This window comes from Podarcis cretensis, assembly GCF_951804945.1.
Source record: "Podarcis cretensis genome assembly, chromosome: 8".
NCBI classification, from domain to species: Eukaryota; Metazoa; Chordata; class Lepidosauria; order Squamata; family Lacertidae; genus Podarcis; species Podarcis cretensis.
Genome location: NC_137177.1, coordinates 24,889,770 through 24,914,950, shown reverse-complemented (window position 1 = coordinate 24,914,950; position 25,181 = coordinate 24,889,770). Strand labels below are relative to the sequence as shown.

The following is a 25,181-nucleotide window of genomic DNA, read 5'->3' as shown; positions in this document are numbered from 1 at the left end:
GACCAGTCAACATGCATGGATTTCAGTAGCTGGCTAGCATGTTGATAGGTGTGGGCTATCAGTTGGGACAGGGAAGGGAAATGTGCATCAAAACAACAATGCCTGCCTGCTAATATCAGTTGCTGCTTTGCATGATGCAAAACCATCCAATTACAGAGTGGTTGAGGCAGCATTGCTGCATAGTGATGTAGCAAAAAGTATATCAGGCTGGCAGAAGTAGAGAACTGCACAGTCCTCTGTGCAAACTGAAGTCCTGCTAGTTCCATTTGCATGCAGTGATTAGCGAAAGCATGGCTAAGCATGTATGAGTTAGCAGGCAGGTATTCACAGCAAAAAATAATCACTTCTTTGCTCTTCCCCTGGCCAGCCTGCTGCTGTGCTGTCTGGATCTAAGCTTTGTGTTGAGCTAGCTTTATGTCTGAACCTGGCCTTGTGATTTCTCACCCCTGGACATGCTACAAGAGGTAACCTAAGGCCACATCTACACTATAAAGCAGTGCCATTCCCCTTTAAGCAGACATTGCCCAAAAGAATCCTGGGAATCTGTTGTAGTGTGTTAAAATGCTGAGAGTTGTTAGGAGACCACTGTTTCTCTCACAGAGCTCTGTGAGGGGAATAGGAATCTCCTAAAGCAGGCAATAAGCAAACTCGGCCCTCCAGATGTTTTGGGATAACAACTCCCATCATCCCTGACCACTGGTCCTGTTAGCTAGGGATGGTGGGAGTTGTAGTCCCAAAACATCTGGAGGGCCGAGTTTGCTTATGCCCGTCCTAAAGACTCCCCACACCCTTAAAACAATGGCAGTTCCCAGGACTCTTTGGGGAAAGCCATGACTGTTACAGTGGCACCATAGTGCTTTAAATATACTATGTAGGTAATGCTCAAGAACAAACATTTTTTGTAGCTTGTGGTTTATACCTAACCATGCTTTGGCTTAGTGTTATGGGGAGCTGGGATACTATGTTCAGTGGGGCTTATTCCATAGCAAGTGTCCTTTATATAGCAGTCCAAACAATTTGCATTATATATGTGCCAGATATAGACTATTTTACTCTTCCCTGCTTCCCGCCACCCCACATCTTGTGGCCCTACAATACCCACCCCTTTAATCAGTGTTTAGCCATGCTGAATCCTGTTTTGATTTTAAATATCTTGATGAGTCTAGAACCTGATGGGACTCCTGGGGTTTTTACAAGTTTCATACTAGCAGGGGAAACTTAAATTTGGGGAAACGGCGTGGGAGAGCAAGGAGAGCATTTGCAAATTCTCTTTTGTCCAAGTTGTTATTTTCTGTTCTGTCAGTGGTGACAGGTGAGGTGGCTTTGCTAATTGAAGTGATAAAAGAAGTTGGGATGAGCCATGCAAGGAAATAATTATGAAGTACTGGCATCACACTGAGATGCCCTTAACTTGCATGCTGATGGCTCTGACACTCTCCACTGCCACTGCCGCCTCCCCGTGTCCCTGTGTAAAGGCAACAGTTCCCCACATCAGAACGTAAGGGGCTTGCTGGATCAGGCCAAAGGCCCATTTAGTCCTGCATCCTGTTTTCACAGTGGCAACCCAGATGCCTTTAGGAAGCCCACAAGCTGGGAGTGTGTGCAACAGCACTCTTCCCATTTGTAGTTCCTTACAACCGGTATTCAGAGCCACACAGCTTCCAGCAGTAGATCTCAGGTGGAGACTGGGCAGCCATCTGTTGGCGGTGCTCTAAATCTGGATTTCCTGCATTTGCGCTAGATGACCTACAAGTTCTCCTTCAGCTCTTTGAAACAAGAGTTGTAAGGCAGGATGGATTTCAACGGTGGAAATACCTATTGATTGTGTCCTTTGTGTGCTTTCTCTGATGTTTTCTGTGTCCTCTTAAGATTTGTTTTGTGTCTCTCTTTCTGGGAAAAATATGCTGTCCTTCACCCCAATGTTTCTTTTTGTCTCTATCCCACAGCTGGCTGTACTTTTGAAGAAGACGGGGACTTAAACCAGTGTGAGTATAGCCAAGGTGTTGAGGATGACTTTGATTGGCAGCTTACCCGGAGCTACCTCATGCCCCACCTGACATCTGATCTTCCTCATGGTGAGTTGGAACAAGAAAGAGTCTTGTGGCATTTTGTAGACTAAGAAATGCATTTGGCACCAGCTTTCATGAACCATAGTCCATTTTTTCAGTTGGTCAACTAAATGCGTATGTGTCAACAACAACAACAAAAACAACAACATTACTTATACCCTGCCTATCTGACTGGGTCGCCCCAGCTACTCTGGGAGGTTTTCAACAGAAAATAAAACAAATAATGAAATGTATATACACATACACACCTGAATACCAAGGGAAGAAGAGGGAAAGTATTATTTTACAAAGTGAGGTCAAGGGATTCTCCAATAAGTATGAATAGGTCTATCACAGCAAACAAACACATAGGAAGATGCCTTTTTCTGAGTCAGACTATGTTGGCAGTTGTTTTCCAAAATATCTGAAGGGCACCGGGGTGGGGAAGACTGAATCATAACCTGGTTAGAAGGAACAGGTCTTATGCTCTATTCTAATATACATATATAGTTTTTGACAAGCATCTGGAGCAATTTGCTGCTGCATTAAAGTTTGCAGATGATGTAAAGATATGAGAGATTGGTGATGAATAATGAAGAGGACTTGGCAGTCATGTGCAAAGCTCCATGGATTGCTTGGTAAGCTTAGATAGTTCCAACAATACATGCATTAAGGTTTGAAAAACACCAAGGTCATACATCTAGGAATGACAATGCAGGTAATTTCTGGGGTTGGATGGAAACCGTGTCTTAAAAAGCAGAGCTGCTCTGGAAGCGACTTAATGGTCATCAGGATTTGACCTTTACACAGTTGGGTATTTTAACATCACACCAAGCAATTATTCTCCCCAGCTAGCAATTAGTTTCTTCTCTACATGAAATGCCTTGTTCTCTTCCATAATGGCTGTATTTGGAGAATAACCTTTGTAGTCTTCTGCATAAGGAGCAAAGGATGTTGTCATATATTGTGGCTGGGTCAGATTATTTGTTCATCTAGCCTAACGTGGTCTACTTTTCTTGTCTACATTTTAAGAAGTTCTACAGGGACTTAGACAGAAGTGGGATCTTTAAGTGAATCTGTTCAGCCAGACTTAAGAGATGGACAGGCTTATTTTTGGAGGTGATGCTCCTTTGGTCATATAAGTCCTGACCATTAATTGCAGCATGGACATCTGTAGCTAGTTTTTCAAATGATTTGCAAGGCATCTCTCTATTGAAATTGTACAGTAAAATATGGGAAATGGTCTTCACAGAGAATCTAATTCAACAACCTCACATGAGTAAAGGCCAAAAGAAGAAATATGTATTCACAGCAGACTTAATGCAGCACATAGGTAGACTATGGAACTCACTCCCACAAGAGGCAGTGAACACCACCAACCTAGATGTCTTTAAGAGAGGATTAGGCAAATTCATGGAGGTGAGGGCTATTGATGGTGAGTAGCCATGATGGTTATGATCTGCCTCCACAGCTAGAGGTAGTAATGATTCAGAAAACCAGTTGCTGGAAATCATAGGAGGGGAGAATGCGCTATTGTGCCCAAGTCCTGTTTGCAGGTTTCCCATGTGTATCTGGTTGGCCAGTGTGAGAATGGGATGTTGGACTGGATCGGTCGTAGGGCTGATCTAGCAGGCTCTCCTTATGTTCTCAGGTTCTTACAACTGATGAAGTTTCGTAATGTATACAGACAAAACAGAAAATTCAAAACCCGTGCTGAAAGTCTTGAAGAACTTATGGATTGTGTAATACTGTGTTAAATTTGAATAGTATGTGTGAACTTAACTCTCTTCTCTAATATTGAATAATTACTTGTGTCTCAGTGAGAAACAATCTGCAGTTTATTGTTGCAATGGTTTGTCTTCATTGTTATTTTATTTTCTGACCCTGGCACTGTTGCTTGAATGTTGCTTATTTATTAATTAATAGTCTTTATATGCTGCTTTCATCCCTAACTCCATCCACTTGAATTGGGCCTGAAAGCATACCTGACAGCCCAGAACAGCTGACATAAGCCAGACTGAGTTTCTTGCATTGAGTCGAGGGTTGGACTGGATGACCTATAAGGCACTTTCCTACTCTAAAATTCTGTGCTTCTTATGTGTGTGTTCCCATCTCCCAAGATCTATAAGGAGATGGTGAGCTGCTTTCTGCATCGATTTATCTTCGGGAGTGGTCCCATGTAGAGAGAGTGCTAGCCATCAGTCTTGAGGGTTAACGAAAGCATATATCAGCATAGTGGAATAGCACACTAAATAACACAACGGTTGAGTACACTGTGCTCACTGCCATTGTCATGTGGATTTGGCACTCACGAGCTATTTTGGGGGAAAGCAAAATGACAGTCCAAAGTAAGCAAATGAGTAATTTTCAGCAAAGGGGCTCCAGTCATTGTGCGATGGATGGTTTCCATAGCTGTAAATCCAGCAGCCTTATACTTTCTCCATTATTTTCGTGAGATAAGACATCTGACCCAAGAAATGGAACCAAGGACAGCCGAGGATGATAAATTGCATCTCCAGTGATATACCTTTATCACTATAGAAGGCTTTTAACCTGCCTTTTATCTGGGGGGTTCAGACCATGCTAAATGTGCCATTTACAGAAACTTCTGTTCATCCATAGCTGCTAAGTGCCTGTCTAGATACAAAGGTTTTGCTTTCACCGAAGAAGCGGTATTAGGCGATACATAAATGACAACAAGTGGGTGATGTCACCAATCTGCATTTTACGGAAAGTCCGCATTGCAGAATTTTCTTGCTTCTGATTAGCCATGGGTGGCTTCCCTCCCAAGATTAATTTGGAATTGGCTCGGCCATTAAGAGCATCACTGGAAAACTCTTGCATGGGGGTGGGACACACACACACACACACACACACACACACACACACACACACACCTTTTCTACCATTCTCTAAATGGACTTGCAGTGTTGGCATGCCAAGTTGGCATTGTTGGGCAACTGCTGAGGCCTATACCCCTGCAGGCAGGGAGCCCAGTGCCAGCCTTCCGGCTCTGCTGCTGCAACCCTTCAGGGTTGCAGCCTGTGAACCTGCCCCTCTCCAAGTGAGTGAGCAGCAACAGGGGCAAATAGAAGGAAGAGCAGCAGCAGCCTCTGCTCATCTTGGCCTCTTCTTTTGGATGGTGTCTTGTCCTTTGCCTCAGGGTCACTGTGTTGGCCCATGGAGGACTCTTGATTCAGATGATGCCTCGGTCACCCCAGTCGAGAGGGAGTCCCTGGCTGCACCTTCTACACTGCTTTGGCCTAAGGTTGTGACTTTACTGTCTGTTTGAAGAGGACTTTCCTGTGGGCTTTCTTGTTCCACAACCACACGGAAGCATGAAATTGCACAATTGCCTACAAGTCCTTTAAAAATGGACTGCAGCTCTGCCAGAGGGGTCCTGTGTTTGGGACCTGCTTGTGGGCATCTAATTGCCCCCTGTGAGAATAGAATGCTGCACCAGAGAGGCCATTGGCTTCTTATGTCCCTTTCCTCCCTATTTCAGCCAGCAGGGTTCACTGGGAGCTGTCCAAGGTGCTGATTTGCCTTGTCTTGCCTCTGACCCAGAAGAAGCTCTGGTAATGATTACTGCTTCCCATGATGGCGAAAGGCCCAGTCCAATAAAATAGGTGGCAGTGTGGCTAGGGTGCAGAGAGACAGGGGAAGTGAATGGGTATCAGCTGCAGTGATGAGGAGGCGGTGAGGCTATTCAGAGAGGCCTCCTCCAGGCAATCTTGCTCAACTCCCCTTCAAAGCATAATGCTGGCATTGGCAAGGCTGCTTGAACGTTACTTTATTTAATAACAGCCTTGATATGCCACTCAGTATCACTGCTCTCTGGGCAGCTTACATTAAAACAGCAATAATCTTCAGAAAACAACCAAAAGAGAATATTAATTGCTGGATTAAAGTAAGAACCAGCCTAGTATTTATTTATTTTTTAGTGACAGTGTAAAAATCATAGAAAAATCACCCAGCATCAGTAAAAATATACAGTCCATCTAACATTTAGTGAATTGAGAAGTTCTCACTTTAAAGGTCTGTGAGACTTAAAGCAGATCTTAACCTGTTGCGGAAACAAAGAAGGTGATAAGCGAGTCTCTCCAGAGAGGGCATTCTATAACAGAGGTCCCATCTGAGCCATACATTTAAAGTTACATACCATTTCAAACCGTCATGGCAGAATTTTGGGAGCTGTAGTCCAGCAACATCATTATATTCCCATGATATTCTTGGGAGGAAGCTGGTAAAACATGGGTTGAACAAGGTAACTGTTAGGTGGGTTTGTAGATGATTGACTGACCAAACCCAAAGAGTACTCATTAATGGTTCCTCGTCATCCCAGAAAAAAGTGACAAGTGGGTGCTGCAGGGTTCTGTCCTGGGCCTGTTTTTGTTTAACATATTTATGAATGACTTGGAGGAAAGAATTGACGGGATGCTAATCAAATTTGCAGATAACACCAAACTGGGAGGGTAGCTAATGCTGCAGAAGACAGAATCAGAATTCAAAATGACCTTAACAGATTGGAGAACTGGGCACAAGCTAACAAAATGAATTTTAGTAGGGACAAATGTAAGGTTCTGCACTTAGGCAGGAAGAAGCAGATGCACAAATATAGGATGGGGGACACTGGGCTTACTAGCAGTACATGTGAAGAGGATCTAGCGGTCTTGGTGGACCACAAGCTTAACATGAGTTAACAGTGTGTTGCAGCAGCAGCAGGAAAAAAAAGCAATGCTATTCTAGGCTTCATCAACAGACGTATAGTGTCCAGATCAAGGGAAGTAATAGTACCATTCTATTCTGCCTTAGCCAGACCACACTTGGAATACTGTGTCCCGTTCTGGGCACCACAATTTAAGAAGGCTGTTGACAAGCTGGAAGGTGTGCAGAGGAGGGCAACCAAGTTGATCAAGGGTCTGGAAACTAAGCCTTATGAGGAACACTTGAAGAAGCTGGGTATGTTTTACCCCTGGAAAAGAGGAGACTGAGAGGAGATCTGATAGCCATCTTCAGATATCTTAAGGGCCGTCACATGGAGGAGGGAGCATGCTTGTTTTCTCCTGCTCTGGAGGGTAGGACTCAAACCAATGGCTTCAAGTTGCAAGAAAGGAGATTCCGACTAAACTTTCTGACAGTAAGAGCTATTTGGCACTGGAACAGACTCCCACAAGAGCTGGTCCTTGGAGGTTTTTAAGCAGAGGTTGGATGGTCATCTGTCATGGATGCTTTAGCTCAAATTCCTTCATTGTAAGGGGTTGCACTAGATAACCAACTCTTAAGATTCTATGATTACCCTCCCAGAGCGACAATTTTTGGAGCAGATTAATAATTATCCCCTCTTCCCAGGCAATTCTAGGAATTGTAGCTTTGTAGCTGATGGGAGCTGTAGTCCAGCAACATCATTCAAATAAAGATATTCTAAGAGACAAGGCAGTGTCCTCCCCACCACAAAACACACCAAATCCCTTGCAGTGAAAAGGATGCTTGATTTGTAATGCATCCAAGCATTACCAGTGGGGCAGATTTCACATTCAAAGCTGGGTAATTACCAACCTTGGGCAATGTAAGTGCTTGAAAATGTTGAGATGAACTGGTTACAACACCTGTTTCCTAGCTCAGCCCAGCAGCAGAGCAGTGCTTTCTCTGCTTCTTCCTGAGGCTGCCCACCTGATGCTTCTGCAAGTCAGCTGACTTGTGCTACATCAAAGAATGCGTTGGCAAAGCAGCTGCCCATGTGGCTGTGTCTACTCGAGAACAGGGGAACAGGAAGCAACTCCCCAAGCATTCAATAGGTTCAGATTCATTCGTTTCTAGTCATTGGACCATTACAAAACAGAATTTATGAAAGTGTAAGGCAACATTGCAGATACAGACATTAGCCTGGACACAAACGACATCACAAACAAATTTAGAATGCTGAGTTTCCTTGGCAGATCGTAACTTGCCCCTTAAAAAAAAAAGGAGATTATTACCCGTAACAAATATGAAAATGATTAAAATGAAATAAAATATGTTATGCAAGTTAAAAAATAAATTATGTAAAACCAGAGTAAACTTAAAATTCGGACGCTTCCTGGCAAAACACAGCATTTTATCATTGAGCATTAAATATGAATTCATATCTATTATCCAGCTGGGTCCCAGATGAATATAAAATGAACCTCAATACACATATGAGATTGCAGACATTCAGAAGTGTCATGTCAGAGGCCCAGTGATAATCTAACTTCACTTGTGAACGCCTCCTCAGAAACTCCATGTCTAGGTTTCTGTCTAGGCTGGGACTTTGCCTTTGAAACAATGGTTTTTGCTGGCTCTGGGTATCAGTTTGTTCTCTGCCCTTGAGCTCTCCTTCCTAGTTTCAACTCTCAGCTCTGACTCCTGTCTGTTTGCTGTGTACCACTCAGTGATTTCTCAGCAAGCAACCACAGTACTCCAAAGTACAGAACCCAAGTGGCCTTATTTTTTCAAATAAGGTCAACCTTCCATTTTGGTCCATGAAATCAAAATATACACAGAGCACAAACTTGTTGTAAAATAACTGTTTATCCCCATTTGAATTGTTGACAAGATAATTATTTTTGGTTCTTCTCCCCCGCCCCCCGCCTGAGCTTTAAAGTAATTATGGAGCACCACAGGAATTTGAATTCCACATGCAAAAAATGGCCGATCTTTCTTAAAGAGATGCTGGCAGGATCTAAATATTGGCTTCTCGATGATATCTAACACTGCTTATAATGCAAGGCGTGAGTGTCTTGAGATAGTGCCAACTGGAATCATTGCCACAAAATACCTTAAACATATTTTCTCTGTGTCTTAATAACTCTGTAAGCTGGTGGAAAAGGCACTTTGGCTCGAAAACCAGTAAATAAATACTCCTCCTCCTAATAATTTTAAAAGATAGGTCTGGATTGAAATGACTACAGATTTTGGCTTAAACTGGAATTCCAGACAAAAGTCCATACAACCTAGTTTTGTTAATATGCTTAGAAATTGAAAAGAGAATGGGAATTCTATCGTTAGCACATTTCTGGCTCTGAACTGGAGCCCATAGAAGTAAATATTCTGTCTAGGTGTAACAAGCTTCTGGTTCAGCACCAAATAGTCAGGACCACGGAGAGCTCCTTCCAAAGCAAGCTAGATTGTTTTATTGATTTTATTGCCTTATCTTTTTGGAAACCACTTTGAGGTTCTTAATATATATATATAATCAAGTGGTGTATAATTTTTACTAAACAAACAAACAAACAAACAAACAAACAGCTCCCTGACCAGAAATATCACCAGTCTGAAATGTCAGAGATCTGTTGTTAGTCAGCATGGGTGATATTCAGCTGCACAGACCAATGCTTTGATTCGGTATAGAGCAGCTTTCTATGCTTCTACCTTAAGATTAATTGCCTGTGGATGTTTACACAAATAACTCTGGCACACCTGGACTTCACCTGTGCTTTTTGTATCCTGTACAAAGACAATGAAATAAAGATTTTGGGAAAGCAACCAGATGCCCATTGTAGCCAATGCACATTTTGTGTTCCATTTTGGAGACCTTTTCAAATAAAGCTGATCCAGACCTCATGGGTGAAACCTCCTCCCATCTTTTCCTTCTGAGAGTGTTTTTGGCTTGCCATAATATCCCTCTCCTTATGACTCTCCCCTCCTTGGTGGTCTTGCTCAGCTGCAATGTCTGCATTTTAGGAGCATTCCATTCCAGGCCATGGAAGTCACCGTCATTTCCCCTCTCAAACTTTGAGCACTGGAGAAGAAAACCAAAACACAAAACCTGGGGGTTGTGTCATTGAAGATCCTTGGGGTTTTGTTAGTGCTTGGGCAAAATGCTCCATCAGTATCATGCAGCCAGCTTTTCCATCGCTTGGAGAGACCATGGATTTCTGTGGTTTGCTTTTGGGGTTTATCCTCATTTCCCGCCTCTTGGTTTGTTTGCTGAGAGTGGACAAGGAAGGTTGGAGGCCACTGCTGCAGCTTTATCAGTCCTCTCCAGTCTATCTCAGTCATTAGGTAGATGAATAATATTTCACATTGCTGTGGCCTCTCTCGGGAGCACTTTGCATCGGAGACTTGTGGTCTTAGATTAAAATGAGTTTTTATTGGATATCTGCCAAATCCAGAGAGCACTGAATTTATTTGAACAGAGATTGGCTGCTAGCCATCACTCCCACAGCTTCCTTTCACATATTGTTTTATTTTTTCACAGGGTAGGGTGTGAGGGGGAGAGGGAGGTTCTGTTCAGTTTGTGTTTCCTTCTCTCTCTCCACTTCATAAAGATAATTTCTCTTTCTGACTTTAACTCTTGCTCACTCAGTCTCCCCTCCTGACTTTAAAGGGGTGATTTATAAGAGGCTCCATTTTCATATGCAGAACATAAAGCAGGCCTTTGTAGAGAAAGAAACCCCTCAGCCCTCAACCCATGTGTGTTGTAAGCCAAAAGTTCTTACAGGGAACCGAGAAGTGAAGTGAAGGGAAAAGTGAGCAGACCGATTCAGGTCTGATGTAAATGAGATGTTGGACATGTGTGAAGCACGTTCCAATACTTCCACACTGCCAATAATTCCAATTAAAGAGCTCCCGATCCACTCTGGCAAGACAATCTGTGGGCAGGTAGGGTGCCTGCGTACCAGATGGAGCTGGTACACAGCTGTCCCAGACACAGAATTGACCTGCGTCTCCATGGACAGCTGCGAGTCCAAAATGACTCCCAGGCTGCACACCTGGTCCTTCAGGGGCACAGTTACCCCATTCAGGACCAGGGAGTCCTCCACACCTGCCTGCTTCCTGTCCCCCCAAAACAATACGTCTGTCTTGTCAGGATTCAACCTCAATCTGTTAGTCAGCATCTATCCTCCAACCGAGATGGGATCTCATATCACTGCCCTACTGGGAGATTGAACCTAGGACCTTTTACTTACTTACTTACTTACTTACATACATTATTTTATTTGCATGCTGCCATTCCATAGTCAAAACCATGCTCAAGGTGGCTAATAACATGAACAAATTGCATAATTGCAAACATAACCAAAGTAGTCATAAGCAGTAAATGAAATTGGCATGACCCCCTCCTGGGGCCTGTGGAAACCCAAAAATTCCTAGCTACGCTGGGAGGTGATGTACGGCTTAAGAAATCATCATGTAGGTTATGTGTCATCATAGATTATGTGTTCTAACACATCATTTGAACTGCACCTCAGTTCTAACTTGTCCCATGTCTTTATATATTTATTTCCCACCTTTCCCCCAGAATCAGGATTCAAAGCAGCTCACAAAATTTAAAACCAATACAGATAAAAGGTTATTGTTAAAAAGTAATTAAACTATATTTTAAACAGCATATATATATATATATATATATATATATATATATATGCAGATAGTAACCCCCCCCCCAGTGTGGCACACTATTCAGGGCCCTTTCCTTAAAAATAGCAAGTTACCAAAAGCCTGTTGAAACAAAATGGTAACCCCCCCCCCCAGTGTGGCACACTATTCAGGGCCCTTTCCTTAAAAATAGCAAGTTACCAAAAGCCTGTTGAAACAAAATGGTCTTCACCTGCTGGCAGAAGGGGACAGCAAGGTGGGAGCCAGTCTAGACTTTCTAGGATGGAAGTTGCAAAGTTCTGGGAGCATCCACTGACAAGACCCTCCCCCACATACCTGCCAAATGTGCCAGTGAGGGTGGTGGACCTGGGAGAAGGACCTCCCTAGAAGAACTCGGAGCCTGGGTAGGATCACATGAGAGAATATGGTCCTTCAGGTAGCCTGGACCTGAGCCATATAGGGCTTTATAGCTCATAACTAGCACTTTGAATTGTGTGCAGAGAGAGTGGAGCAGATGTAATTTGGGTATCTTGTATTCACTGTGACTAAGTCTCAGTGAGATTCTGGGTGCTCTCCAAGCAATGGCTTCCTTCTAATATTAAAACCAAACACTCCTGCTCTGTTGCAGAGAACTAGGATACAGAGGTGGGAAAAAGAGGCATTATTTAGTTAGAAGTGTTCATTATGGCAAACTGACCAAAAGCACAGCCACAATAACACCAATTATTGTTATTTTTTAAAATGGGAAACATTTGCACAAAGCACATTTGGATTCACTACCAGCTACTAGCGATGTGCTTTCCTAACAGCTAACATTCATAGCAACTCCAAGTGATATCAACAACATTCAGATATCTTGCCACCTGTTCTGTAATCAATGTATTGGCCGCCACCCCCCCCCCCGGAAGATGCTTAGGAAGGTCTCTAGAGATTGATAAAGAAGCCACCTCATAAGAGGGTGACTTATGTCTTCTCTGGGACCCCTAATGAAAACTACACTAAAAGAACTCATGAGAGCCTGTTTCAATCTCTGAATCTTGAAAGGGTGATCTACCAAATCTGCTGGCAAAAATGGGTCAATAATAGCCAAGAGCTGTCTCAACCCTGCTATTTAGCAGGGTGAAGCAACCTCTTTCAGGCAGCACCACATGGGGGAGGACAGATGAGGGCAGGAATTTATGTCCAAATGGTTCATCAGGACTTTTTAAAGTGCTGGCTCAAGTTGCGGTGGAGAGTGCATCATCTGGGCTCTGGTTCAGACAGTAAAATCTCTTGAGCCATCACTGGCCAGGACCCCTATATCTAGAAACTGGAGAGTAGAAATACAAAGAAGTTCTATTGTTCCTCATTACTGCTCCACTCTCCCTTGGTAGTCTAGGGATGGGAAACCTAAAGGTGATGCTGTTCTACAGCTCCCATCATCCAACATCCCAGAGGTCCATGTGTTTCCCATCCCTACTTTTGGCATTTGATTGTGGCCTCTGTTGGGTAAAGCGTACTGGATCCAGCCGTTAGGAAAGCACATCGCTAGTAGCTGGTAGTGAATCCAAATGTGCTTTGTGCAACTTAGAAATCATGGAGTAATTATTTCTATTTTATGGCACCTCCTTTGTGCACATAATGTTGTTTCTTGGATCGCTTCAACATATCTCACTAGCAAGAATGAGATTGAATGTTGAGAAGAGGAGGAGGAGGAGAAGAAGAGTTTGGATTTGATATCCTGCTTTATCACTACCCTAAGGAGTCTCAAAGCGGCTAACAATCTCCTTTCCCTTCCTCCCCCACAACAAACACTTTGTGGGGTGAGTGAGGCTGAGAGGCTTCAGAGAAGTGTGACTAGCCCAAGGTCACCCAGCAGCTGCATGTGGAGGAGCGGGGACGCGAAGCCGGTTCACCAGATTATGAGTCTACTGCTCTTAACCACTACACCACACTGGCTCTGAAAACCCCCCAAACTGCAGTGCTTTCAGCAAGCTGTGCACATTTACCTGGGGGTTTCAACAGTGCCCACCCCCACCCCATCCTGCTGCAATTTTCATTCTTTAGTGTTGCAATATTTGTCATTTGGCACCACTTTGTTTAAAGGATCATTTCCACTGAACCTCTAAATTTAATCTCTAAGTTCTGCAACTTGTCCACATTTAACCCTCTGTTGGGTGAGGAACGTCAATGCTGCAGACCTGGTTAGCAAATGGTCTACCTTTCATTGCCATGGCGGTGGAGCATCCATCTCCAAGCTCATTTTGCAAGGGCAAGACAATCTGGATTCAGGGCAGCATGTGGAATGAAAACAGCATTACTAGTGCTTGATGGATGGCTCGCAGTCTCCATGCTTTATGCTGCTTGACCCCTTTACATTATGAAGCAGAATCAATGACATGATTCCAGTGTTTCGAGAGAGAAATGTCAGAGCTTTATTGATTCAATACTTTTAATTTTCTGAAGTGACTCGAACCCGAGGGCCACATCTCTCTTCTTTAAAAAAACACCTAACAAAGATCGGTCCTCTCTATCTTCTTCAGTGGTTAGATGCAATTATAGCTTAGATGCCATCGCTCCCTGTAAATGAGAACTGGCACAGTCAGTGCAGACAGAAATGGATCCAAAATGAGACTGCTGAGAAACAAGAGGGACATATCAGAATGCTAGTAGAACCATCCACGTTTGCAGTAGTACAAATATAAATACAGTACACCTACCCCTCAAAAAAACGCAGCCCAATAAGGGCTGAACATGCTTTGTATGAAATATTGAATGTTAGTGGAAAAGATGAAATGGAAAACAGTTTGGGTGGAGCAGATGGAATGGAATATCCCAAAGGAGGGCATGGCTGGCTGAGGCCCTGAAGTGGAGCACTCCTGTTAGAATGTGCAACATTTTGTTGCAGGTCACACTTGCTTCGAAGACCTGATTTACCAGAGAGATCAGTGAATTGACAGCTTCTTTGAGTTCAAATAACAATATGAAATGTATGTGAGACAGGAAAGAGTGTGTGACTTTGGGACCCTGGGGGATTTATTATTATTATTATTATTATTGCTTGATATTTTCTGTGTGTTGACTGTGCCCTAGTAGTCCTGGGGGACCTGCCCTTTATGCTTAGCTATGCTTTGAAGTCATGATAGTCAAGTGCCCACCCACCTGTTAAATTTGAGCCTCTGGGGTGGGGTGATAGGTTTCTGACCCACCCATTGGTTCCCAGCCATTGAGGTAGGCAAATGGAGTTTGGCAAAGAAAGACCAGACATCCCAGTTTGCTTAAGTAGAAACCCTTGAATGAACAGGGTCCTCTTACTAGCTGCTACTGAGCCTTGGATCTCATAGGATCAAAATGTTACCCAGCTTTGTGCAATGACATTATTGTAGCCTACTGGATATAGAATGAGCAAATCTTTCTCTCCCCCCCCTAATCCATGTCACCTTCTCATTCCCGTTCTCCATATAATCTCATTTCGTTCAGTTTCCATATTAATCTGTGAATTTAGAGCCCCCTAAAAATTCATTTCAAAATACATACATTTTCTGAGAAGTATAAACTGCTTAGAGCTGTGTCTCAACAGCTAGAGACAGAGGGAGGCCAGTAGTTAGCAAAATTCTTATCTGCACATGAATCTGGAAGGTGTAGATGAGGTCATTTGGAACAGAAATTCTTGATGGTCAAATTCCTCAATCATTCTAAAATCCTTGGGGCTGTGAATGCATGGAAGACTTTGAAGGAGTTTCCCGCTAACCCATATTTTCTTTACAGTATTGTAAAATGTTTCTTAAGCACATCTCTGTAGAGTCTGCAGGAGCTTCCTTGTATCTTTGCTCATCCATCTGTGAATTTTATTCTTCAGTTGGCAGCTGCAAGACTGGATTCCTAGATAGATAAATGGCCACAGGGGGAAAAAATGACTTGTCTCTGGAGAGAAAGGCATTAGCTAATTGAGTGACAAGGTGCAGGTGCTGGGTTGTAGGGGGGCAGGAAAAGTTCCTCCCAAGGGCAGAGGGAGGGAGAGAATGAAAGAATGAAGGAGACAGAGAGAGAAAGAGAGATATCTGAACATGGGGAACGCCATGTTGTACAACCCACCCATTGGGGCATTCTATTCTCTGTGGGGCCTTCTACCACGATGCAATTATTTTCTCCCCCTCAACATCATAACAGAATTCTGATGCCACTGGAGAGGCTCAGTTTTCTCAAATTATATGTTTGCATGTGTTTTTAGTGGCCGGTAGTTAAATCTAGAAACTTGTATGATTGGAACTTTAAGTTTGGGGAAATAACCGACTGAGGTTACAGTCACACTATGCATTTTAACCACCATTATACCACTTTAAACAGTTGTGGCTACCCCTAAAGAAATGTGGGAGCTGCAAGTTTCTTAAGGAGACCTCTGCTCTCGTCATAGGGATATAGAGCTCTGAAAGACCACTTCCTGCCCTACAGCCCCACTCAGGTGCAGAGAATGGCAGAGATGCCCCTTTTGGTAGTTTCTCCACCCTCAGAGACATTTAGGGGTGGCCTATGAGAGGGCAAATACATACATACATACATACATACATACATACATACATACATACATCTCTGTGGGGGAGGTTGGATTAAAGGATTATCTGATATCTTGGCAGGCCACACTGTTTTGTGTTTTCTCATAAATCAGAGCTGTAGAATGACTTCATCATCTGTGATTGGCTGCTACAAGCCCGCGAGTGGTGGTTGACAGAGATTGGCCTATGCCCAAGAGTAATTTGTTCTTCCTTCTTGTATGGAGCATTTTTGTGTATTAAAGGCAGGGCTGAGAGGGTTGTTTTCTTTTTTTAATGAAAGCTTTTCTTCATTTTTCCTTTGCCAAAGTGAGAACACCCTCTTAAGTTGTTGTGAAAATATCATGTTGTGCCTTTGGACAAACATCATCGTCATTGACTGACTTCCATTCCGCCCCCCCCCACTGTGGTTTTTTCTTCTTCTCCAGTAGCTCTTCCCTGGCTTGCCACAAAGAGCAGCCCCACCAGGATCATTCATGCATCTGCCCAGCACTAGTTTTCATTTGGACTATGGTCCGCAACACATCCTTGCAGCTACAGGCTAGGAGTTGGTTGTTGCCTAAGAAACTGCAGTTTGTGCTAACCATAGTTTAACTGTGCTTTTTTTGCTTGTTTTGCGCTATACAAGCAAACCATGGTTTGCCTCTTTGCCTTGTCTTTGCTCAGAAAAACCACGGGATGCTGTACACAAACACATAGAGCAACAAAGGGCATTTGCTTCTTGAGGTGAAGAATAAGATAGTCACCATCCCATTCCATATACAGGCGCCTTCCAGGCTGGCATTTGAACCTTGCTTCAAAAGTGGTGGTGGGACCATATGCTGCTCATCCGGGGGCGCCAGGCTACAGTAGGGGGTTCAGAGCGAGCAACACAACACATGGGGCTCTGCCATCCAGCACCTTGGTGCCACTTTGCCCCTTGACCTGAGACAGTAACCTCATGGATATTAGAGGAAGATGGATTCACCCCCCCCGGAAGCCTTCCCCCCCCCCGCTTAAGTATTCCTACTGTAGCACCTTTTGCTTTCCTGAACTTTGTAAAATTATTGTAGGGTAAATTGCTTGCCTCCTAATTATTGTCCATTTATTTGCAGCAGAATGTTGAAGCATGCAAACACCAACTTATTCTCACCTTAAACTGTATTATTATTATTATTAGTAGTAGTAGTATTCAATTGCTGGGAAATATTACATCCAGATCACAGCTGTGCATTTTGGTAAAATTAAAAGCTAAAGAATGCTGAACTTCATTCCATCCTTTGTGAACTGTTATATACTGTATAAGCTTTTTTGAAATCTGCATCTTCACAACAAAACCTCCCTGACTAAGGTAAAGCCGCTTACTAGGCTTTTGGCTTGCATATGCACCATACATTCATGGGTGGCAATGGGGGAGGCAAGCAAAAGGAGCTCAACCCCACCATTGCTGGACTCCTTGTTAACATTTATTTTTCCTTCAGAGACCTTAACAAGGGGGACACCTAGAAATATACTTTGCCCCTTCTGTGCTCCCCCACATTTTTTTTCTGGTGCTGCCACTGTATACATTTAAAGCACATTTAAAACCCATAGCATTTAACTTCCCTCCTCCCTTGAGAATAATGGGAACTGTAGCTTACCCACCAGAGAGCTACAAATTCTAAGCACCCTTTACAAACTATAGTTTTCAGGGACAAGTCATACACTTTCAAAGTATGGTGGTATGTATGCAGCTCTTTTCTTTTCCACTTGGACAGCTATGAAGGATCCTTTCGGATGAAATCTTTTAATGCAAAGCAAGCTCTTTAAGACTCTTAAGCAAGCTTTCGAAATTTGTTTTTGGTACAACTGTATCTGTATATTTTTTTAATGTGCATCCACACCATATCTTGTTCGTATGTAAATACTGTTTGATAGCCTGAAGCACATTACTTTTTATGATGACAGTTTCTCGAGTCCTTTTTGACTGAAGTATTCTATGTCAGGGAAAATCCCATCAGAACGAAGCACAGACAAATACACTTTCTTCATGGGAAAGCTTTGCTAGTTAGCTACTTCAGCTTATCTAAAGGCTAGGGGCGTGAGACTCTCCAAGGGTGGGCAGATACTGTATGTGACAGCTCTGCTTAATGGAAGGGCTGGCCCTGCAGAGCAACATCCCAAGCCATTGCAGAGAGTTGAACTAGATTTCCAGCTGTAAATTCTATGGTTTGTTGGCTGAGGCAGAACTTTAAATCCATCTCCAATCATAGTTTCAGATCCTAATTTGGCAACTACTTGCAAGACCATGATTTGGCAGGTAGTGACAATTTACCCATTGCACAACCAAATATAGATTTGCATTAGGTTAGAACAATCCATCAATACATGCCTGAGTGCTTTGTTTTTAAAGGGATCTTGCAATGAGATATGGCGCTACACATGCGATGGGAGGAGCAGCCATTCCCCTTTCGTAATTCAAGTGGCGAGCTCTGCATGAAAGAGCGATGGAGCACGCTTGGCCATCTCGCAGGCTCTGGCTCGGCTCCCTTTCTGCAAAGCTTGTCAGTCAGCTCCAAACCCTGTTCTCCACGCCTGCTATGTGCCCTCACCCCCTCTGTCCACCAGCCTCGTCATTGGAAACTGCTGCTCCTCTGGCCCACTTACTCTTGAGCTTTGGTGACATCGCCAGTAGCGCTTGCGAACTCCCTGTTGCCAGAAACCCGACCCTTTTCAAGCTGCTTGCTATGGGAGGGAAGACCTTGCTAATGGGCTCAGTAGAGGATTTTCACAGCAGCACATTTTGTGGCATTGAAAGAGATTTGCTACGCAGCAGATTTCTGGCAATGTGCATGAGGGGAAGGGGGGGGGGAAGAAGCACATTTTCCTTACACAGGGCATGACTCGCACAGGCATTACAATTTGACTGAAGTCTGAGCTTACTTCACCCCTTCTGTTTTTGTTTCTAAGTGGCTTTGGCTGTGGTGAAATGTCCTAGTTAATTTCCTTTCGTTCGGAGCCCTCTTCTTTTACCCCCCCCCCCTTAAGAAAACTAGAGATGAGATCCTCTGCACACATTTCTCCTCTGTTATGAATGGCACTTTTGATATTGCTTTTTGCTGTGCTGTTTTCATGGGAAACCCTCTCCTGACAGAAATGGCAATATCTGAAGGCAAGAGCTGTTTGACAGTGGAAGGACTATGTCAGAAGGTGGTGGGTTCTCCCTCATTGGAGGTTTTTAATCAGAAGTTAGATGGCCATTAGTCAGGGAATTTTTTTAGCTGTGGTTCCTGCATTGCAGTGGGGTCGACTAGATGGCCCTTGGGATACCAACGCTACAATTTTATAATTCAATGAACCCTGAAAGTCACCCTAGCAGAGTTATTAATTTACTATGTGGGGTCAGAAGATGTTGGGTCTTGGTGCTTTTCACCCCAGCAGTGTTTCATGACACAACGCAACATGCCTGCAATACTGATTCAAGAAACTTGTAGGAGTGGAGAGGAAATTCGTTGAGTCTGCATTTCAAAAGGAACTGGCCAGGTTCTGGATTTATATGTGTTTTCGAATGCAGGTATTGATGGATTACGCACTTCTCTGAATTTTGCAGATGAAAAATAAATGCACAAGCATGTGTGTTTCGTGTTGAAAATGTGACCACACAGATGCAACTCGTAAAACTCTGGGATGTGTATGAAAAATTCTGTACTGCCTAATGTGAACTTAATGGATAATGTGCAGAGGATGGTGAACAAGATGATAAAGGGTCTGGAAACCAAGCTTTATTAGGAATGGTTGAGGGAGTTGGTTGCTGGCACCCAGGGCAGGCATGTGTGTGCTGGGCAGGTGTGTGTGTGTGTGTGTGTGTGTGTGTGTGTGTGTGTGTCAGCCCAGCCCCTAATCCCACTGGAGCAAAGCAGGGATGCACTGTGCTCCCTGCCTGACCACACAGGAAGGAGCCCGGCCAGCCGACATGGCCATTGGCAGGTGGAGAAGAGCACTGGGCTGGGGGTGCCTGGTTCATGCCCCCTCCAAAATTAAGCCCCTGGGGCCATGGCCCCCCTGGCACCCTTGATGCTACACCCCTGTTCTGACTTACTCTGTACCAGGTGTGGGGAAACTTTGGCTATCCTTGTCTGAAGTACAACACCCATCATTCTTCAGGAACAGTGGGGCTGGTGGGAGTTGTAGTTTGACAACATCAAGAGAGCCAATGATTCTCTGTATCTGCTCTCTACTAACCTGCTTCAAACAAACCCTGAAAGCCTCCTTCTTATCACCTCATTCACTTTCCAGAGGGTCAGTCAGTCCCTGTAGTGTTCCAGCAGAGGACACCAACCCTCCTGATCTGAAAAATCTGTGCTTAACTGGCAGGAGGTACTGGTGTTGAGTGAGCGCCACTGGTAAACACATGCACAGCACCCCCCTTACACCAAGCAAATGAAGCACAGGGAACAGAGAGTGACTGATCCCTGTTGTTGAGTGTCAATTAAAACTGCCCTCAAATTGTATCGAGCTGGGTGAACACTCTGGAACAAAGGAAGCTGTGTATTGATTTGGCTATTAATGAACTCTCTTCACAGCCAGAGATGGCAGAAGTGCCACTGCTTCTTTCCAATACCGTTCTCCCAGTGTGGAGTTAGAGGGAAGAACTAGTTATCTGCAAGATCAGTCCCTTTTCCATTTGTGGGATGTGCAGGACCAGGGGAACACCTTTGTCAGATAAGAAGATGTGATGTGGAAGGCCGGCGATTAGATCTACTGACATATTTTTCTTTGATTAGAGCTGGGGACGTGGAACTGAAATTGTGTGTTTGTGTGTGGAAGGTATTAACTCTCTCCCTGGGCCATGTTCCCAATTTAAGCTACCTCCCTGAAGCTGCTAAAAGCCTAATTGGAAGAAGAAGAAGAAAAAGAAGAAGATGTGGAGGAGGAGGAGAAAAAGAGGAATGCAATGCAGGCACCTGTCATTTCGCCCCTAGGAGCTTGGGAACAGGCTTGGTTTAAATCAAGAAACGGTGCACATAAAAAGATTAAACCCTTCCTCCGTCATAGCCATGGCCCCAATCCGATCCCCCACCCCCTGCAGCTGCCAATCCAATCATGGGAGATCATCATGGATTTTCTGTGTCAGATCTTGTTTAGCCCTGGCTGTAACAATGAAGGACAATTCAAATCCACACAAAGGGCACAGGATGCAGTGCTTTTTGGATTGCACCACTTTGGATAGCAAGTGGAATGTTGTGATATGGCACTGGAATAAGGGACTGTCCCTTCAAATAAGGGACACTTGACAGCTATGATCAGAAGCCCTGGAGAGCCAGTCAGTGCAGACAGTTCTGAGCTAGATGGACCAATGGTCTGACTCAGAATAAGGCAGCTTGCTAGGTTTCTTCCTTCCTGTGGCAAAAGAGTTCAATTTAATTAGTCCATCTCGTCACCTGTGTGAGTGTCCAATGCAAGATTGCATCAAGGTCACAATGACTGTAGGAAGCCACTGGGGAGCTGCATGGCCTTCCAGCATCTCCAGCTGGGGAAATAGGTCTCTAGACCCTTATTGGCCAAAGGAAAATTACCCTTCTGTATCCAGGCCTTTATGTATAAAAACTAGTCTCTGACCTGGGTCTAATGGCCTCTGTTTGGATGAAGGACCTTGAATTGCAGGCAGCGTGTGTGTCTTGATGCAGTTCCTGGTGGGTTCCGTGACTCTAATGGTTGGTTGCCGCACCCTAATTGTTGGGTGAGGCAAGCTAGCTTTGTTATTTTATTCTGCACTTGAAGTCCCAAAGGTGTTTTTACTCTGTTAGCCTTTCCTAACCGCCTTTTATTGGTAAAAGGTTCTTATTCTATGTTTATCGCCTCCTTCATGTAGTGTTGCATTTATTCCTTTTGTGGCTTCTTGTAGCAAGCTTGGCTCTGAATCTGGTACCTGGCTTCTTGGCCATACACTACTGAGTAATTTAGAATTGTCTAGTTCAAATTTGTGGGTTTGGAGCTCCGAAAACAGTGAGTGGACTGTCTGACTCTTGTCTTTGCAGTTCCCAAGGACATGTAGAAACAACCTGAGTTTTCCCTGGCTCAGGACTGGGGGACTACAGGGGTGGTGGCAGTATGACTGGGCAGGGTTGGACTTTTTTCTGGTCTATCTCACATGGTCTGCAGCCTTGGAAGATAGCACAAAATTCTTTACATGCTGGCAGTGGTGAGGCAAAAAACAACAGCTTCAAACTTCTCTACATAGTGGCACCTGTGGGATGTAGAACCTGTGCATGGTTGCTGCAGAGGGTACAATTTACTTATAATGAGTGTGTTCACGTTACCCCCTTAGAGCTCAGTGAAAGAGTGTTTTCCCTGTGCATTTCACAGCTCTTCCCCTCCCTGGCTGTTCACATCAGCACACCTGCATTTATTTCCTTTTGTTTTCACTCCAGGTGGCATTGACAGGGCAGGGATGCCTTTGCTCTGTGCGAAGGTGTTCATAGCTAGAACCGAGTTAGGGAGAGCTTACAGACTCTAATCAATGTGAAGCTGGATGGAGAAATAACACATCAAAACCATAGCATTTTGTAACAAAGTGCAAGATGCATATGCATTTTGGATAGGGCTACCAGGGACACTGGTGGCGCTGTGGGTTAAACCAAAGAGCCTAGGACTTGCCGATCAGAAGGTTGGTGGTTCGAATCCCCACAACAGGGTGAGCTGCTGTTGCTCGGTCCCTGCTCCTGCCAACCTAGCAGTTCGAAAGCACATCAAAGTGCAAGTAGATAAATAGGTACCGCTCCAGCGGGAAGGTAAATGGCATTTCCATGCGCTGCTCTGGTTCGCCAGAAGCAGCTTTGTTATGCTGGCCACATGACCTGGAAGCTGTACACTGGCTCCCTTGGCCAATAAAGTGAGATGAGCGCCGCAACCCCAGAGTCGGTCATGGCTGCACCTAATGGTCAGGGGTCCCTTTACCTTTACCTTTACCAGACTTCCAGGGCTGACCTGCAATCTCCATGTTTGCCTGGACCCCTCCAGGTGGCCAGTGTGGTGGGCTTAAATCGCCAGGTGTGCAAGAGTACCTTTAATAGTAATAATCATAAAATTATTAAGATGACTGTGCATGTAGCTTGTAAGTTCCAGCCTAGTGGGAGCTGTCTGCAAATTATAGCACTGACACCATGAGGGGGTTTGCCCTCCTCTGCTCCCCAATTTACCTCCATCTCCCGGGCCTGTTCCCATTGATGAATGGAGCCTGCCCCCATGATGTGATGAGGGGCTGTCCCTAGGTCTCAGGGCTGAGTCCTTAAATCTCAGGGTCTGGGATGCTCCTGACGTAGGAACCCTAATTTCAGATAATGTTATATGTGAACACAGATTAAAATCCCATCACTGGAAATCTAGTTTACAGTAAACAACGTGTACTGCAGCTTGCTCATTTTTCAATGGCTGCTGCGGGTTCAGTAAGACTTATCCATAGCACAAATGCCTAGGATTGCAAACTTCATGAAGAATTCAGTGGCATGGATTGAGAGCTTCACTTCATTGTTTTGGACCCCCAACATTTATTCTTTTGGGTGGGCTGTGGGACAGTCCCAGATTGTCCTTTCTGATGCTTTTGGCCACCACTTTCTTGTCTTCAGACAGAAATAAAAGCAGAGAAATGTCTCCTGTTTGGAATACCCTCATTAAAATGGCAAAGAACTCAGAAGCGGAATAAGTGAGGTATCGGTGAGCACAGCGTGTGTGCATCTCCTGAAATGAATGCAGTGTGACTGTCTGGCACACTGGAAGTCCTTGAAGGGATGTTGAAGGCAAGACACACATTTCTGAATGTTGCTTGCTTTGAACATGCCTCAATCTTCTGTATTGTTCTAATTTTGTCCAGCAGGCCAATGGGCCAGCTTGATTGGAAGCAGCAGTAAAGATGGACCCCCTCCCCCGGGAGGTTTGGGAGGGTTTTTATTTTATTTTATTTATTTTGGCCTGTGCTGGACTTTTGCTAAAAAGCATTAGCACTTCCTTGTGATGCTTCACAGCCAAGCTAGAAGCCTTTTCAGTTTTTCTCACCAGGGAGCTGCAGTATATCAGCAATTGCTTTGGAGTGACACTCATTTGCCTCTTCTGGGCCTCCATCCCTCAGCCTATGAAGTCTGTTAACACTCTGAAGTTGGATTTCATCCTGACGCAGCTCAGTCACCACTTTCTACTTTTTGATTAGGTTTTCCCTCCTGTTGCTGTATTGATTGCTGTCATGGATAGAGATAGATCCTGTATGCCTTGGAATATCTTTCTTCCTTTTGGTTTGGTGGTCCCTTAGGAACTAAATTAGTGATGGGGCTGTTAGAATTCCTGCTCTATGATTGCAGTCATGGGATTGTTGTCTTTCACATGACGGTATATGTTTTGACTCCACAGAGTGAGAAGTGACGGAGACAGGATGTTTGTGTTACTGTGTTCCATGAAGTGAGACTATTGTCCTTTGTTCTTTTTCTCTTTGCTGTCTGATGCTAGAGAAAGAGGGAGCCATGTTGCAGTGCTCCGTGTATGTTTATATGTAAATAAAGTAGATTAGCCAAAATGCTAAGTTGCTGAGGTCTGTCACATGCGTGATGCGCAAACTCTGTGGATCCCTAAGTGTGTCGGTGTCGGTTGGCATCGGTCACTGTGATGCTTGGGCTGAAGAAAGCTTATGAAGCTCCCAAACGATCAACCAGGAGAGAGGGAACATGCCAGTCAGGCATGTGTCTCTGCCAGGGTCATACTTGAGTGTAGGCTGAACTCCTGACAGGGGCAAACAACCCAGCGCTACTCCCAGAACTGGGCTTGGAAAACTGAACTACTTCTATCCAAAACTAAAACTGAACTAACTCTAGCCCCCGGTGACCCTGCAACCCTCCCTTCCCCTCTTTTTTGCATGCCCCTGAATTCATCATACAAAAGGCAGGGCCGGATGAATCCCAAGTTGGCGTTAAGACTGCTGGAAGAAATATCAACAACCTCAGAGATGCAGATGACACAACTTTGATGGCAGAAAATGAGGAGGAATTAAAGAACCTCTTAATGAGGGTGAAAGAGGAGAGTGCAAAATATGGTCTGAAGCTCAACATAAAACCCCCCCACTGGATCATGGCCACTGGGCCCATCACCTCCTGGCAAACAGAAGGGGAAGAAATGGAGGCAGTGAGAGATTTTACTTTCTTGGGCTCCATGATCACTGCAGATGGTGACAGCAGTCACAAAATTAAAAGATGCCTGCGTCTTGGGAGAAAAGCGATGACAAACCCAGACAGCATCTTAAAAAGCAGAGACAAAGGTCCAT

The 25,181-nt window shown here is 44.3% G+C and overlaps 1 protein-coding gene across 9 annotated transcripts in view; it reads left to right on the top strand.

Moving 5' to 3' along the window:
• PTPRU (protein tyrosine phosphatase receptor type U) overlaps positions 1–25,181 on the top strand; it is a 379,961-nt gene that overhangs the window by 149,230 nt on the left and 205,550 nt on the right. For all 9 annotated transcript variants that reach the window (XM_079985896.1, XM_079985895.1, XM_079985889.1 and 6 more), the window contains exon 2: positions 1,947–2,075. In XM_079985896.1, the coding sequence (XP_079842022.1) occupies positions 1,947–2,075 (129 nt within the window). The remainder of the gene's footprint in view (positions 1–1,946; positions 2,076–25,181) is intronic.